Here is a 19,153-nt window from a genome sequence, read left to right on the forward strand (position 1 = left end):
CACAATCATCAGAGACACCAGTACCAGAAAGCACCGAGTACTCAGGGAAACCTTGTGAGGAAACCATTGAGATCGTCAGTAGCAGTCAGTTGGATGAACGAGGAGAGGAGTTACTGGAGAAGTTGGATGTTGGAGCACCATCAGGACGAACTGAAGGAGGGCAAGCTAAACAACCAGAAATAAGAACGTCAAGTAGGACAAGGAAACGACCAGTATTACTAGAGCAGGATTTTTTAAGGTAAAAGGTAGCAATAGTTATAATCTAAAGGGAGAGCTAAATTTGTTCCACCAGAATGTTCAATCTTTAAGAAATAAAATTCTAAGTATGGAGGTTCTGTTGGCAGATAACCTACAAGGGTATGATGTTTTATGCTTAACTGAACATTGGTTGATACAGGATGAGATTTCAAACTTTGTATTAGAAGGTTATGCTCTTGCAAGTAAGTTTTGTAGAAAGTAAATGAAGTGTGGAGGTTCATGTATATATGTGAATAATAATATCAAATGTAAGCAGTTGGATAAATTTGAATATCTGAATGTAGAGGAGCATTTCGAGGCTAGCTTTGTTGAACTAGTGGATTATAAGTTAATACTTATATGCATTTATAGAAATCCTTCTAGTAATGATGAAACTTTTTATAATAATATTGAAATTATTTTAGATGACCTACAGGATAAGAACAAACATGTAATAATCATGGGCGACTTCAATGTAGATTTTTTAGGGAATAATGGTGGGCGAGATAAGCAAAGGCTAGAAATGTTGTTTTCCTTGTACGGTCTAAAGGTAGTTGTAAATCAACCAACTAGAATATCTGGGGATACAAAGTCAGCAGTAGATCAAGTTGTATTGAATGAGGAAATGTGGAACTATGAAATAGAAGTTTATGATACAGGTTTTTCAGATCATTTTGCTCAAATTGTGCATCTAAATTTTAGGGTAATAGGAAACCATAATTTAAAAAATAACAATGTAATTTACAGGGAATCTAGAATGTGTAACAAGGAAAATATTTCATATTTTAACCAGTTATTGGCCAAGGAAACTTGGGAGAGTGTATATACACTGACTGACAGACAGAGCAAATGCAACACCAAGAAGGAGTGGTCAGAACTTTATGCCAATTGCAGGGTAGACTGACGTCACTGAGGTATGCTCATGATGTGAAATGCGCCGCTGTGCTGCGCACGTAGCGAACGATAAATGGGACACGGCGTTGGCGAATGGCCCACTTCGTACCGTGATTTCTCAGCCGACAGTCATTGCAGAACGTGTTGTCGTGTGCCACAGGACACGTGTATAGCTAAGAATGCCAGGCCGCCGTCAACGGAGGCATTTCCAGCAGACAGACGACTTTACGAGGGGTATGGTGATCGGGCTGAGAAGAGCAGGCTGGTCGCTTCGTCAAATCGCAGCCGATACCCATAGGGATGTGTCTACGATGCAGCGCCTGTGGCGAAGATGGTTGGCGCAGGGACACGTGGCACGTGCGAGGGGTCCAGGCGCAGCCCGAGTGACGTCAGCACGCGAGGATCGGTGCATCCGCCGCCAAGCGGTGGCAGCCCCGCACGCCACGTCAACCGCCATTCTTCAGCATGTGCAAGACACCCTGGCTGTACCAATATCGACCAGAACAATTTCCCGTCGATTGGTTGAAGGAGGCCTGCACTCCCGGCGTCCGCTCAGAAGACTACCATTGACTCCACAGCATAGACGTGCACGCCTGGCATGGTGCCGGGCTAGAGCGACTTGGATGAGGGAATGGCGGAACGTCGTGTTCTCCGATGAGTCACGCTTCTGTTCTGTCAGTGATAGTTACCGCAGACGAGTGTGGCGTCGGCGTGGAGAAAGGTCAAATCCGGCAGTAACTGTGGAGCGCCCTACCGCTAGACAACGCGGCATCATGGTTTGGGGCGCTATTGCGTATGATTCCACGTCACCTCTAGTGCGTATGCAAGGCACGTTAAATGCCCACCGCTACGTGCAGCATGTGCTGCGGCCGGTGGCACTCCCGTACCTTCAGGGGCTGCCCAATGCTCTGTTTCAGCAGGATAATGCCCGCCCACACACTGCTCGCATCTCCCAACAGGCTCTACGAGGTGTACAGATGCTTCCGTGGCCAGCGTACTCTCCGGATCTCTCACCAATCGAACACGTGTGGGATCTCATTCTACGCCGTTTGCAAACTCTGCCCCAGCCTCGTACGGACGACCAACTGTAGCAAATGGTTGACAGAGAATGGAGAACCATCCCTCAGGACACCATCCGCACTCTTATTGACTCTGTACCTCGACGTGTTTCTGCGTGCATCGCCGCTCGCGGTGGTCCTACATCCTACTGAGTCGATGCCGTGCGCATTGTGTAACCTGCATATCGGTTTGAAATAAACATCAATTATTCGTCCGTGCCGTCTCTGTTTTTTCCCCAACTTTCATCCCTTTCGAACCACTCCTTCTTGGTGTTGCATTTGCTCTGTCAGTCAGTGTAGAAATAACTCAACTAATGAGGCCTTCAGTGAGTTTTTGGGTTTGTTCGATTATTATTATCAAGTGGCAATACCAGTCAAAAGGGTAATTGTAAAGAATTATAGGAATGGGTGGATTACAACAGGAATTAGAAATTCAAGTATACGATTTTTTAAGCAAATGTGTGAAAGAGAGTAACACCTCATCTGAATTGAAGGATTATTATAAGAAATATAAAAACATATATCAAGAAGTTTTGAAGGCTGCCAAAAGATTGCATAATGAGAATGAGCTGAAAAATTCTAAAAACAGGTCTAGATGTATGTGGAACATTATAAAAAGGGAGAAAGGTACTCTAGTTCCTTTAAAAAATAATATTACTCTTACAAATGCAGGGAAAGAAGTCAGTGATCCAGAAGAAGTTGCAGAAATATTTAGTAACTATTTTCTAGAAGCAGTTTTGAGGTTAACGGAAAATTTTCAAACATCAGTGACAAGAACAAACTTGAATACAGTTCACAGGAATGTATCATCCATGTTTCTTACTCCTGTGACTGAGCAAGAGATAGATAAGATAATAAAACAGATGGGTAAAAAGAAGTCTTCTGGTTTAGATGGTTGTTCAAACTACCTTATTAAATGCTGTTACCAATACATAATCAAGCCTCTCTGGTATTTGATAAATTTGTCACTAACCACTGGTAAATTTCCAGAAAAATTCAAGGTAACCAAAGTTGTTCCGATACATAAAAAGGGTAGTGAAGAAGATGCTGGTAACTATAAGCCTGTCTGCCCCCCCTCTGTATTCTCCAAAATTCTGGAAAGAATTATGCACGATAGACTGTTATAATTCTTAAAGAAGCATAATATATTAGCTCGTTGCCAGAATGGCTTTCGTAAAATTTGATCAACTACCACAGCATTCATTAACTTTATTGAACGGATATATGACACAATATATGGGAAGGGTGCATGTTTAGGTATTTTCTTGGACTTAACAAAAGCTTTTGATATAATTGACCACAGCTTGTTTTTAGAAAAGTTATACATGTATGGAGTTCGGGGAATTACCTATGACTGGTTCAAATCATTTTTAGGGGATAGAAGACAGATTGTTGAAATATCATATACCGGTACTGATTTGAGCAAAAATGTAATTAAGAATGTGTATTCCTGTGCCAGAAACATAGATCATGGTGTTCCACAGGGATCAGTTTTAGGACCATTATTATTTTTAGTATTTATTAATAATATCGTCCAAATTGTCGATGATATTCAAGGAGTGCAATTAACTTTGTTTGCAGATGATATTACTGTTTTTGTAGCTGATGAAAGTTCTGAAGGGTTAGAATTGAAGGCAAGCAATATAGTGAGTAATATCCTGAGCTGGCTTGAAGATAATAAATTAATTTTAAGTAAACAGAAAACTTCTGTGATTAGATTTCACCATAATATTAATTTAAATATGGAAATTAGTCCAATATCATTTGGAGAGACCATAATTGAGTACTCATCATCAACAAAGTTTCTTGGCTTGTGGATGGATGAATCATTAACCTGGGAAAAACATACAGAGTTTATAGGGAAAAAGCTTAGTAGAATTTATTTCATGATAATATCTTTGAAAAATAGTCTTATTTTAAAGGCTTGCCAAATTATATATTTTGCATATGTCCATCCCATACTAACCTATGGAATCATTTACTGGGGGAATTCACGATATAGCGAAATCATCTTTAAGTTACAAAAGAAAATAATTAGAGGAATGGCCGGTGTTGGCAGGAGGACAAGCTGCAAGAAATGCTTTAAACTTTATTTTATTTTACCATTGCCTAGCCTTTATATCTTCCATACACTTGTATATATGAAGGAGAATGTAAACAGCTACACCATAAACTCTGATGTACATAGGTATAATACTAGAAATAGACACAGTCTGCACATAGAACCACACAAAACTAAGCTATATGAATCAAGTTTGAGTTATGCAGGAGTACATTTATTTAATAAATTACCAGACTACATTAAGCAGATAAAACCATGTTCAAAATTTAAGAAAGAATTATTCAAATTTGTTTCTAACCATTGTTTTTATTCTATTGAAGAATACTTAGTTCTTGAAAATTAACTTATGTATCACTTTTTTTTAAAAAATCTGTGCCTCTTTACCACATTGTATATTTCTCTTTATTTATCATGGTAGGCCTATGTATATTACTGTTTTACCCTTTGTTACTGTAAATATGATTATTGACGTGTCCCATATCACTGTATGATCAGCTGGACGAAATAAAATACAATACAATACAATACAAAACTCAGTTAATAAACACGTTTAAAGGTGCGAACCTGGTAGACGTGCGGGCAAAAAAGCGATCCTAGCGGCTCGGCAATGAACTTCAGTGTAACCACTTCCATAACGTGTTACGGGCTCTATTTCCAGGCTTTGCATTATAACGTAGGCTACTATTTGGAGAGTCATCTCTTTGGTGCCTATTTTCCAAGTTTAGTTTAACAGTTGGCCAGCATGAAGGTGTGTGGTAGTACTGTAACTGTGATAAGTTATTAATCGCTCCGTATTTTGAATGTTGGATTTAGCTGTCGTGTTCGATTGATAGAATAAGTAAAGAGTGTGCGGAATGTTAATTTAAATTGTTACCTTCTTCATCTCAGGTGTTGTAGTTTATCAGACTTTTCGACTTTCATCATTTTGCGTTGAGCAGTATGGCATTAGAGTAAGTAAGCTATGAAGTTTTGATTTTCTTATGAAGTAATGGTGCTTTGTAATTATTTATGAAGTACTGTGCATAGAATATCAAAATACGGGTAGAAAAACTGTTTACCGTTGGAGAGTAAACAAAAGGAGGAATTACTGTAGTAGTTGAGGCGGCTTGGCATTATATTTTACCGCACCGTATATTTCACAAATTACGTTTGTTGTAGTGGTTTGATAGACGACGTGTGGTTTCCGTAGAGGCCTGGTAATAATTTCGTGTGGCTATTTCTAGCCGAGTGCAGCCCTTGTAAGGCAGACCCTCCGATGAGGGTGGGTGGCATCTGCCATGTGTAAGTAACTGCGTTTTATTGTGGTGGAGGATAGTGTTATGTGTGGTGTGTGAGTTGCAGGGATGTTGGGGACAGCACAAATACCCAGCCCCCGTGCCATTGGAATTAACCAATTACGGTTAAAATCCCCGACCCGGCCGGGAATCGAACCCAGGACCCTCTGAACCGAAGGCCAGTACGCTGACCATTCAGCCAACGAGTCGGACGTAGAGGCCTGGTGCAGATCGTGAGACCCCATGGGCGACCGGCGCATCTGGATGTAAGTTTACAACGATGAGGTAGAGGGAGGGTGAAGCCCTGTGTCAGCACGTAACCTACGCCTGTGGAATAACTCCAAGGGGTCTGCTCAAGGCTTTACGCCTCCATCCAACGAAGGAATCTCTGTCAGCAGCGTCATTTACCCTTTCTCCATGTAAACACTGCAAAAAAAATGTTTGGAATTGAATCCAGGGGTTTAGCATGCGAAATAGTGATTAGAAACTGTGTACTACCACCTCTCCTATCCTGCCGGTGTCAGACCATTGAGACTTGACGTTTTAGCGATCATGGTTACCAGGCGGACTATACTTTTGTAGTAAAGCTAGCTGCTTGGTGGATAATTTAGTTTTGTATAGGTTTAGATGTCAAGTTATGCATGGAATATTGGAAATAAATGAGCTCATTACATATGGATGAAATTAGAGATTCTAACTTGTTAAAAATGTAGGATTGTCGCCATAAGACCTACGGTATCTGTGTCGGTGCGATGTAAAGCCAATAGCAAAAAATAAAAAAAGTTAAGAAATGTAGGCACGTGGACAGTGGGTGCCAGTTTGTTTCTACTTTTGAGAAATACATATTTAGGAATCACACCCAAATAGAGTTCAGTTGAGTTAGGTGCTGCCTTCACTACAGATATGTTTGAAATGAATAGCATGATGCATGCCATTAAAACTGTGGTGGTGAATTTGTGGGTATAGCAGATTAATTAATTAATGGCGTATGGCCTCCGGAGAGGCCTGGTGCAGGTCTTTTTCTAGTAGACTGCCTATTAGGCGACCTGCATGTCTGTGAAGATGAGGGCCCTACCTAGGATGATTTCTAATGTTGAATACGCCACACACACCCAGCCCCTGAGCCATTGGAATTAACCAATTAAGGTTAAAATCTCCAACTCGGCCGGGAATCGAACCCGGTATAGCAGATTACTTCCTCGTTAAGAAAATTGAAGCAATTTGTCCTTAGCAATAGGTCTACGCTTCGAAGTTATTCTTGTACATTCGATGAAATCTTCATATTTATGAAAAAAAACCTTCTACTTAAACACCAAAAACTCTGGTATTGTAGACCTACAGTATTTTAATTGCCTAACTTAAAGTATGGTTTAAAGTTGTTCAACCTAGTTTTCACTTTGTATTTCGTTGTGAACAACATGCCATGTAGGCTAGCCTATAGTTTTTGCCCTAGAATGGATTTGCTGTTCACTCTCCACTTTTCACATCAGTGTCCTATTGTCATAGTAGTGATCTTTCCAGGAGAATCTGCCTGCAGTAATCATATGAAGGGCTGACATGTATGTCCGCCTGGGTGAATATTTGTGCTGACAGAAATACATAAAATCCCAGAATCAACTGAATAATGTTATAAGACAATTTTCTGCACCAGGCAAGATGAACATGTCTTCAGACACTCCCGGCACTAATAGCCATACAATTCTGTATGACCTGTTGGGTACAGAGGGTAAGAACTGTAGAGGATGCTCAAAGATCAGCCTTGATAACACCTCACACCTTATCCATTACTTCCTGTTGTTTGTTCACTTATTCCACACATTCTCCACATACTGGCTTCACATGTTTCTGGCCTATTAGTTTTTTGCACATTACACAACATGTTGTGGCTTTTCTGTCCTTTTTATTTTCAGTCTTCTCATCTTCTTGCTTGACACTTTCAGAGGACTGTACTTTTCCTTTCCTCAGATTTTCCAGAAAGCCAATGAACACTAATTCGGAGATTTGTTGGTAGAGTCAGTATTTTACTTCTTGATGCCAAATGTTCCTTTGTGAGATAAAAAGGACAACATTTCCAAGCAATTGGGAAGGAATGTGTGTTCAGATTTGAGTTGAGGTGGTTTGATTTATAGATAACTTGAGGATTTGAAATAGGATACAATTGCCAATCACTAGAGGAAATAAACACGTTAGGAATGTTCCTGATCACTTTTTTCTACATTGTCAGTTTCTCAGTCATCACTAGCTGTGATATCGCTGTCTTCCTTGGGAGCTGCGTCACGGTGTGATACATCTTCAATTACTGAAATTCACTAAAATTTCCTGTAAACTTGCCGAAAAAATGCGCACTTACTATAAAGTACACTTGTTTAATAATAATTACTGCTTTATCCGTAAAGACAAAGTAGTTAACAATAAACAAGAATGGCATTCTGAAACGTATGAGCGAGTCACGGTAGAAATTTACCCAGGCGACGTTTCTCTCACAGTATGAGCGGAACTAAGAAACCTGCGCAGGTAATTCAAAGTCAAGACATTTGGAAGGGGTCACCCCGAAGGTACTGAGAGAGGAGGCCTGAAGAACATAAGAAATAACTGAAGTATACATTTCAATTTTGCCTGGGTGATTTTTACCCATGTGCGCATCCTTACAGGTTAAGGTGATTCGTGTTGGTGAATATGAGACTTGAAGATAACAAATGAAGAGCTCTGTTATATAGCAGTTAGTCAGTACTTAGGCTATTATTAAATTGTTCCTGAATGATGATTTATTTTTCAGGGGAGAAATATTAAATGATGGATTCGAGCACATACGAGCTGCTGAGAAGTCGCTACGGCATGTGACAGATGAAAATAAATTTCCAAAGTATTGGAAAATATTGATGGGACGCATTGCAGTAAGTATCAGTTTTCTTTCGTAGGTAAGGAGGTGGTCATTAAGAGCGAGTGTATGAATGAATCAGTGAATGAAAGAACAAATGAATCAATCAGTAATTAACTTAAGTGTATGAATATTTACTCATAACTTAGAACGTTCACAAATAAGATGTGGAGTTTCAAGGAATAATTCAGAGCAGTAAAAGTTTCAGAAGGTCTGAATCAAAGAAAAGTGGCTAACTGAATGTTGTTATTCATATTAAGTAAAGTCTGCATGATGCTTCTCTCGGTTTGTAATTTATATAGAAGTATTTATATTTGTGTATTCCTTTTTAACTAACACTCCTGAAAAATTTGAAAATACAGTATTTCGAAGGTGAATCAAAGAAGTTGTGCTCGATTCTTGCTGTTCAAGAAACTTTCATTGATACATAACAAATAAAACAGGAAGTTCAAAATCTTTAACTATTTTTTTATATTTTTGGCCAGTATTGAGTCCATGATGATTTGCCCACTAGAAGCAGAACCATTGTCTCGGTATTTCGGGGTTGGTATTTGTATTATCTGAGCACTTTTTAGTGATAGATTTTTGTACTCGTTGGAGAAGTAAGAAGGGTTCTGTTAATACTGCCAACTGAATGGAAATGAAATCTGAATTGAATCGATAATATGATCGATCGATATGAATTTTATAAACCTTTATTATTTTAAGCAAACAACTGCGTCACACACACAATATATAATACTATATAACATTTCCCATTGCGAAACGTGTTCCTAGCATGAATTCTATAGTTTGGCTTTACTGTGTAAACAACAACAGTACGAGTACTTAAAGTGTACGCCAGATGTCGCACAGCGATGATAAGTGATTCTTAGTTTGTGTTTCAAAGGTTGCCAATACGAATCTCGAAGATAACCGAAGTCGACCACTTCAGCACTAGGGTGTAAACCTATCACTAAAAAGTGCGCAGTTAATAGTAGTACCAGTAATATATGCCTTTGCTGTCGAGATGTAGTGTTTCCAATGCACTATGTCTTCTGGTATGGGTTAGGATAAATTTGTTACTTTCATCGACCTCTCTAAGTCTCATCCTTGGCTTTGACTTATGAAGGTGACCGAGGTATGAGCGATGCTAGTAATACCATTCCTTATGCAGCCAGTCCCTGTTATGAATGGTGTGAAAATATCACTCATAGAGTCAGTTGGTGCATGCATTTCAGTGAGCTTGGCAGACTGATATGTAATAGCAACTTCTGGCTCAGTGAGGAAAGCAACGAGAAACTACCTCACTCCTCATTTCCCTAGTATGCCTCTTCAGTGACGCCTAGGCTATCTGTGACAGCTGTTGGCAGAACTATGGAGGATCAAACCAGCCTTCAGGCTTAATACTCAACATACATACATACCGGTAATATGTTAATGTTTTTTGAGTAACACGTTGCTTATAAAATTGTACTTATACACGTTGTTTTGTATTCTTCATACTACTGTATTCTTGAACCTAAAAAAATCTTCTTTTTAAACAACTTTTATTTAGAACTTATGTAGAAACTGTTAAAAATGTGTGATTATATCAATGGTCTACTTGCTGTGAAGTGAAGGGGATTTCTTATATTGTCGTTAGACAAAATGGATCATATATTTCTTGAAAGAGGTTAAAATTCTGTGCACTACTGTAATGTCTGAAATCTGGAAGAAGGGAAAACAATACGAAAATACATATGTGAAAATGGTCAAATTGTCGTGTGTGGTTGGTTCTTAAGCGTACTCACCCCATGGTTCCTTCTCACATTTGACTCCGTTATTGCTACCTGCTGTACTGACAGTTGTTATCCGTCTGGTGTTATATCTTTGCATGGTTGTGGGACCTCTTTGCGCAGTAGGGAGGAGGGGCGGAGGAGAAGTGTTCCGTCTGTCAAGGAAGGGAAGTTTTTTTCCCCCCTTAGATAAGTTTTGTTATCGGTGTCTAATACTGCTAATAGGGAAGAGGTTTTCTCATAGAGGGGATTCTTATTGTCCAAACCATCATTTAGATTACTTATTTCTGTTTCGTCCATATGGGTACTCATTGCAGAAAACGTACAATATTTACCTGCATTCACGTGTTCCTTGTACCAGATTGTGAAGCTTCGCCCCATCTGTCCAACGTACGAAGCTTCGCAATGAGTACAATTAAACCTATACATGCCTGAGCCTGTGTAGTTGCTATTCTTCGAGTTAATGCTATTGTGATTAAAAAACCAAATTAGAGTTAGTATTTTGAGTAGAGTATGTTGGATCTGTCATTTAATCTTTGTTTAATGCTTCTGTGACAAAACACAGGGTAAGTCAGATTCAAAATGAGACAAAAAAATCAAAACAAAGTATCACAAAATCAATAATCACAGAAATCGCACCAACAATCGGGCACACGCTTTTACATTCATATACGCAAACTTATTTGATCTACTTTTATGTCTTTATTATTAGTTAATGGTCGCGCATCTAATGTGAGAAGATTGTTGGTCTATTTCTATCCAAGATACCGGTATTAGTGGAGTGGTGATGGAATTATGTACCGTACGTCACTAAATACAGTAGATCTATTCACATTCAATTACAACGATGACTTCAGAGAATAAAAATCGAAGAAAAGTAGGCTTAATATCCAATGAAATAAGCATCATAAGTCCAATAATAGAATGCAGATAAAATAGAGACATAAACTATACCAAGTTGAGTGTAGGAAATATCCATTTAATTTTATTCGGAATAGCAACGTGGCAATCACCACCACCAACACATTGCTTACGTTCTCAGGTGCTCCTTCATTCTCGATTCTTCAGAGTCATCAGCTCTGGCTGTATATTCCACCACCTAGTATCCTATAAGTTTAGAGCACATTTCGCCCTCAAACCAAACCACAATACAATTTTAAAACTATCAACTTTACTAAATTATGACGTTAAACCAGCGTGCTCATTTATTATTATTGAACTATTATTAGTCTTGTCCCTCGTCTTTTATAACTTAAGTAACTGCAAAGATGAACCTTGTTTTAACTTAGTTCATATGTCTTTCCGTAAGAAAATAATTTTACCACCACCATAATCGTGACAGACTAGAGAAATTATTTAATTTACCCTTAACATGAGGGAGCTTTACTTTTAAACTGTGATTATTAAATCCAACATCTGTCGTAAGAAATTCAGATACTGAAGACCGCACTCACACAACATTCTCAAAATACAATCAAATCTATCCCTCCCTCCCTCCCCCCCAAAAAAGAAAGGAAAGAATACTACAGTAGACAACTTATTAATAGAAATAAAACCGAGCTAGATAGCTGCAGTCGCTTAAGTGGGGCCAGTATCCAGTATTCGGGAGATAGTAGGTTCGAACCCCACTGTCGGCAGCCTTGAAAATGGTTTTCCGTGGTTTCCCATTTTCACACCAGGCAAATGCTGGGGCTGTACCTTAATTAAGGCCACGGTCGCTTCCTTCCCACTCCTAGCCCTATCCTGTTCCCTCGTCGCCATAAGACCTAATTGTGTCGGTGCGACGTAAAGCAAAAAAAAGAAAAAGAAATAAAATTGCTAACGAGAAGGATTGTTCTACAATCTATTGAAGAAAGTAAAATATAGTTCAGAAAGGGTTCTTAAATTAAGGTGAGATGAGGCTCAAACAGATGTCTGTCAACATCAGGAATCCGGCGTCTTCATCCTAAGTGTTGGGAAGGCACTCTCCATCTAGTGACACATGGCGATGGTGTAGAAGGGGCTGGAATTCCTCTTTCACGTCATCCTTAAATGGTACGCATTGTGAAATTTGTCTGTACAATTTACATCCACTCCAGTCCCACATAGCGAAATTCTTCAAACACTGAAACTAACAGATGAATTAAAATCTGTGCACGACCAGTAAAACACCATGAAGCACACAGGTTTAAAACTTAACTTCGTTCTGCACATAAGTAAGCCAGATGGCTTGTATAACACCGTGTTGGTCATGCACAGCTCAAATGGGAGCAGCAACTTTTTCAAAGTCAGAATCAGCTGTGTAACTCGGTGGCAGTCGAAGTCCACAGTCAGCAACTGCCAGAATTGTGAGAGAAAAACCAGAATGAGCAGGCGAGGTTTGTAATACCTAGGTCATGTGTCCTCGGGTAACGAAGGTGTGTCTCATAACACGCTTGTTTATTGGCTGTGCACAAGCTTCATTAAGGGCTCATTGGTTCCCATTATTTTGAGATACTTCCATTTGTCACTTATGCTGACGATACTCAAAATATGGGGCCGATGACCTTCGATGTTAGGCCCCTTAAAACAATAAGCAAGCAGCAGCAAGCAGATACTCAAAATACGTCATCTCTCCTCAATACATGCGGCGTGCGACGGCACAAACAGGTTTCCCGTTCGACTTCAGAGCGGATTCCCAGTCCCTTACTAGTCCCAAAAACCGAGCTCGATAGCTGCAGTCGTTTAAGTGCGTCCAGTATGCAGGAGATCGTAGGTTCGAACCCCACTGTCGGCAGCCCTGAAAATGGTTTTCCGTGGTTTCCCATTTTCACACCAGGCAAATGCTGGGGCTGTACCTTAATTAAGGCCACGGCCGCTTCCCACTCCTAGCCCTTTCCTGTCCCATCGTCGCCGTAAGACCTATCTCTAATACCAATATAATGGTCCGTTATTGGACATTATAAATTTTCCAGCTAACTCATTCCTGGTTGCCTGCGTTTCGCCCTCGTGTGCTAAGTTAGGCTCGTCAGTTGGGACTTAGTGTCGGTGCGACGTAAAACAACTAGCAAGAAAAAAAAACTAGTCCCAAAGATAAAATAAAATTTAACTAGATGTCAACTCCAATGACTTGGCAATCTTTTCACATATTGTACTCGAAATAAAATATGGACAATATATGTCCCACCAGAATTTGCCCTGTAATTAGGTAGTAATTATGAGCACAAATCTGAATTGCCATTGGCATCATCCATTAATCAAATTAGAGCACTGGCTAAGAAGACTGATAAGGTTGTAGAGGAAAGACCACGGAATAAAACAAGGCAAGCTACCTGATTTTACTGAAAACATGGCGATTTCTCACCAGACAGGGAGAACAATTTTCTTAATATTGATAATCATTGTCTTGCTAAGGAGGGGATATACCTGGTGAAGCAGCTGCCCGTACCAATATTGTTTTATGTAAACCACAGTTTTATATATGTCCTGAAAACATCTGTCCTTCTGGTATGCTTAGTAGACACAGTAAAATGGATAGGGGATAGGCATAGCTTTGTATTTATGACCTACACAAAAAATACGAAAATGTTATGCCAATATATTATTAAATACTAGAAACCATGAGTATCTAATATGTAAATGAAACTTCTGTGACCGAGCTCGATAGCTGCAGTCGCTTAAGTGCGGCCAGTATCCAGTATTCGGGAGATAGTAGGTTCGAACCCCACTGTCGGCAGCCCTGAAAATGGTTTTCCGTGGTTTCCCATTTTCACACCAGGCAAATGCTGGGGCTGTACCTTAATTAAGGCCATGGCCGTTTCCTTCCCACTCCTAGCCTTTCCCTGTCCCACCGTCGCCATAAGACCTATCGAGTCGGTGCGACGTAAAGCAACTAGCAAAAAAAAACTTCTGTGAAATATGAAGTGGACTTTGCGACCGTGTTAAAACTATCGCATGAGCTGTAATCTACACGCATTGTGCCGCAATGCAGAATAGTTGATATAGATGTTAATTCCCATAGGGAATCTGAAATATTTGTCCTGAATGAGTAAATTTATAATACCAATATAAATGGTCCGTTATTGGACATTATAAATTTTCCTGCTAACTCATTCTTCGTTGCCAGCGTCTCGCCCTCGTGTACTAGGGTGGGCTCATCAGTTGGTACCTAGCACACCTACCAATATGCTGGCTAGTGCATACCGTGGAGGCCACTGCGTAGGCTAACTGGAGCCACCGGCAGTGCCAATGCACTAAGAGACTTTGTCTCATCAGCAAAAATTGATGCCTGCTTGGCCATCAGATGATATAGATGTTAATTCCCATAGGGAATCTGAAATATTTGTCCTGAATGAGTAAATTTATAATACCAATATAAATGGTCCGTTATTGGACATTATAAATTTTCCTGCTAACTCATTCTTGGTTGCCAGCGTCTCGCCCTCGTGTACTAGGGTGGGCTCATCAGTTGGTACCTAGCACACCTACCAATATGCTGGCTAGTGCATACCGTGGAGGCCACTGCGTAGGCTAACTGGAGCCACCGGCAGTGCCAATGCACTAAGAGACTTTGTCTCATCAGCAAAAATTGATGCCTGCTTGGCCATCAGATGATATAGATGTTAATTCCCATAGGGAATCTGAAACGCTGGCAACCAAGAATGAGTTAGCAGGAAAATTTATAATGTCCAATAACGGACCATTTATATTGGTATTATAAATTTACTCATTCAGGACAAATATTTCAGATTCCCTATGGGAATTAACATCTATATCATCTGATGGCCAAGCAGGCATCAATTTTTGCTGATGAGACAAAGTCTCTTAGTGCATTGGCACTGCCGGTGGCTCCAGTTAGCCTACGCAGTGGCCTCCACGGTATGCACTAGCCAGCGTATTGGTAGGTGTGCTAGGTACCAACTGATGAGCCCACCCTAGTACACGAGGGCGAAACGCTGGCAACCAAGAATGAGTTAGCAGGAAAATTTATAATGTCCAATAACGGACCATTTATATTGGTATTATAAATTTACTCATCCAGGACAAATATTTCAGATTCCCTATGGGAATTAACATCTATATCATCTGATGGCCAAGCAGGCATCAATTTTTGCTGATGAGACAAAGTCTCTTAGTGCATTGGCACTGCCGGTGGCTCCAGTTAGCCTACGCAGTGGCCTCCACGGTATGCACTAGCCAGCGTATTGGTAGGTGTGCTAGGTACCAACTGATGAGCCCACCCTAGTACACAAGGGCGAAACGCTGGCAACCAAGAATGAGTTAGCAGGAAAATTTATAATGTCCAATAACGGACCATTTATATTGGTATTATGCAGAATAGTGTCGATGGCAAGAGCAAGCCGTATACTATGGTGTGCCAGTCTTACATGTGATAGGTTCGAGTCTGGGGAAGGGATACTTTTTATTTATTTATTTATTTATTTATTTATTTATTTATTTATTTATTTATTTATTTTATTTTAATTTTTTATCCAACATAGGACTGCTTAGTCAGGTTTATGGAGGTTTTTCTTCTTTTTGTCAGCCCAATACTGTTTCATCCTTTCTAAACGTAATTTTCTGTCTGCTTCTTTTTTTTTTTTTTGCGTCGCACCGACACAGATAGGTCTTATGGCGACGATGGGACAAGGAAGGGCTAGGAGTGGGAAGGAAGCGGCCGTGGCCTTGATTAAGGTACAGCCCCAGCATTTGCCTGGTTGTGAAAATAGGAAACCACGGAAAACCATTTTCAGGGCTGCCGACAGTGGGGTTCGAACCTACTATCTCCCGAATACTGAATACTGGCCGCACTTAAGCGACTGCAGCTATCGAGCTCGGTCTTTCTGCTTCTGGAATCACTCTTCCTATTCTTTGCTTGTTGATTTTTGTCTGTAGTTTAGTGTGTTTATCTGTAAATATGTTGAGTGTATTTGTTTTGTATTTTAGGCCTATATCTTCTGTTGTATGCAACTCTCTCATGTCTTTAAGTTCTATGATCCATCTAATATTATTCTTACTCTTCCATAATGTTTCTATTATTTTTCTACTGATTCTATTTTCTGGTGACCGTATTTGATGCCCTAAGAATGATATTCGTTTCTTTTTCATTGTGCTAGCAAATACTTTAATACACCAACACCGGACAGCTTGCTGTTTTCAGCAAGAAAGTTGATAGTGCTGCTACCTACATGGCTTGGTGTGACCAACTCTCCAATAACATATTGCCATCTGTATGATTCCTGGCGCACTGGTGTGTTGTTTATAATGAACAAGTGTTTGTCACTGAATAATCTTACATTGCAGTTATATATCAAGAAAAGTGTTATGCTCTGAACAAATTACCCAGCAACATAATGGCATGGGAACTGATAAGGACCGCAAGTATTTAAAAAATGGAATAATCTCGTATCTGTATTGAGGTTACATTCTATGCCCCTTATATTAAGAAAACAATCAAATACTCTACTGAAATGTTAGTGGGACGTAAAACCGATAACATTAACAAATATGGAACTCTAGTACACTCAAACTTGAGGGTTCACATAGTTAAAGAGTGCCATAAATTTCCCCAACGAAAACTTGTGGGCCTGTAGCATAATGGTTATCGCGGTAGTCTTGAAATTGAAAATTGAAAGCCAGGAGTTTCGAATTCGGTCAGCTTTTTTTTTACTGTAAGAAAACAATATTTTTCTTTACGTCCCACTAACTACTTTTACGGAGACGCCGAGCTGCCAGAATTTAGTCCCACAGGAATTCTTTTACATGCCAGTAAAACTACCTGCACGAGGCTCATGTATTTGAGCACCTTCAAATACCATTGGATTGAGCCAGGATCGAACCTGCCAAATTCGGATCAGAAGGCTGGCCCCTCAACTGTCTGAGCCATTCAGCCCGGCATAAGAAAATAATTTCAGTGTATCGTTGGCATACGGTGGAAGAATTTTAATATTGTAAATCTCGGTGATAGGCTTGAGTGTATGGTAATTCTTCATGCATAAATTTGTGAAAGAGACTTTAGGAAATTCTGAAGCTTCTTCCTTGTCAGGAACATCGTAGTTCACTCACATGAGCCCAATATGTATTATATATAAATCGATTACGCATTTCTGTCTTCAGAGGTAAAACAGAAAATTCAAAGTAGGCCTATAGCAAAAGCGAGATAGCAGCGTGAGGTAAGTTCCCCTGTAGAGCTCGGGAAGATCGACCGTACCGAAGAAAAGAAGAAGAAGTCAAAATAATGGACCAAAACTCAGGCTCCTTAATTGCAGTTTTTCTTTCCCCAAATATTAATAAATCATGGAAGTTGTTAAGTTATCTGCCCCCCTCCGGCGCTTTGGCTTCGTGGCCCTTCTCTTTCTTTTGATGATACCTTCATTCTTCGGAGTGTTGGACCTCTTCCATTTCCCTTCTGATTGGTTGCCCCGTTGTACTTCCTCTTAAAACAACAATCACCACCACGAAATGGTCAGAGTACTGGCCTTCGGTTCAGAGGGCCCTGGCATGACTACTGACTGAGTCGGAGATTTTAATCACGTCCGTTAATTCTTGTAGATCGGGGCTACGGGTGTGTCTTAGTATTCATACGCATCTTCAAAGATATTCAACACATCACACGAGAAACAACCACAGAAACACGCAACAGTGAATATATATCCTCCACATATGATTGGTGTTAGAAAAGGCATCCAGCTGCGAAACTAGGCTAAGTTCATACAACCGAGCTTGATAGCTGCAGTCGCTTAAGTGCGGTCTGTATTCAGTATTCGGGAGATAGTGGGTTCGAACCCCACTGTCGGCAGCACTGAAGATGGTTTCCCCATTTTCACACCAGGCAAATGCTGGGACTGTACCTTAAGTCCACGACCGCTTCCTTCCCAGTCCTAGCTCTTTCCTGACCTATCGTCGCCATAAGACCTATCTGTATTGGTGCGACGTAAAGCCAATAGAAAAAAGACAAAGAAAAGTCCATATAAAGTCCTGCGCCAGGTAATTGGGAAAAGGCTAGAAAGGAGAGAAGAGAATAGTTGTTAAATATTCCTACCAGAGGCTGGGTGGATCCTCAGACAAATTCTGCTTTTAATTTTTAAGACTTAGTGAAAGGCACAGCTAACATAGTGCTCATTTGGAGGTTTATAAAGGAGGCATTTCATATTTTAAAAATTCATCCTTAATTATAATGATTGTTCAATTATTTTAACAAAAATATTTCGAATGAGTGTATATACGTTCCTCTGAACTGTAGCATTGACAAGTATGCAGTTCACACCAACACGCTAGATGTCACCACCGTCGCTGTTCGCACTCCACTCAATGCTGTTGAGATAGAGCTGTCCGGTATTGGTGTATTAAAGTATTTGGTGCTAGTCACAGGTTCTATTTCTTTATAAACTGTCTGATTGGAAGCTAGTCTCCAGACTCCGTTTACTTGATAATTTTTATTTAAAAAGATTCTCACTATTCTCCTTTCTAACTTGAGTACTCTATTTATCGCAACTGTGTTTGTTGTTTTGAATAATGTTTCACATGCATATGTAATTTGTGGCTGGGTGACTGTTTTGTAGTGTTTCAATTTGGTTGCTATTGAGAGAGACTTTTTGTTATATGTATTCTTGGTAACATGGTGTGCTGTAACCAGTTTATCTATTCTATTTTGCCATGCTGGTTTCTCGTTCAGGTTGTATATGATTATTGCACCTAATTATTTAAATTTTTCTACAATTTTCATTTCTTGGTCTCCCAGCTTAATTTTGTTTGCAAGCGGAAGATAAGTTAGTATAATTTCTGTTTTTGAAATGAAATTTCAAACCAATATTTTGAGCAATTTCCTGTAAAAATTTTATTTGTTGTTTTGTTTCCTGAATATCATTGGACAGAAGAGCTAGATCATCAGCAAATCCTAGACAGTTAAAATGTATGTTATTATTCTGAGTTCCAATTTTTATATTTTTCGAGTTGTTCTTGTACCATTCCCTCATAAACGTACTCTAGTGCACAGTTAAAAAGAAGAGATGACAATCCATCACCCTGTCTTGAAC

The 19,153-nt window shown here is 39.7% G+C and overlaps 1 protein-coding gene across 3 annotated transcripts in view; it reads left to right on the top strand.

Annotated features, from left to right (window-relative positions):
- Window positions 1–5,036: 5,036 nt before the first annotated feature.
- The window catches only part of LOC136884942 (protein regulator of cytokinesis 1), a 165,301-nt gene continuing 151,184 nt past the window's right edge, over window positions 5,037–19,153 (top strand). For all 3 annotated transcript variants that reach the window (XM_067157290.2, XM_067157281.2, XM_067157273.2), the window contains exons 1-2: window positions 5,037–5,201; window positions 8,302–8,419. In XM_067157290.2, the coding sequence (XP_067013391.2) occupies window positions 5,191–5,201; window positions 8,302–8,419 (129 nt within the window). In that variant the 5' untranslated portion in view covers window positions 5,037–5,190. The remainder of the gene's footprint in view (window positions 5,202–8,301; window positions 8,420–19,153) is intronic.

This window comes from Anabrus simplex, chromosome 1, assembly GCF_040414725.1.
Source record: "Anabrus simplex isolate iqAnaSimp1 chromosome 1, ASM4041472v1, whole genome shotgun sequence".
Classification (NCBI taxonomy): Eukaryota; Metazoa; Arthropoda; class Insecta; order Orthoptera; family Tettigoniidae; genus Anabrus; species Anabrus simplex.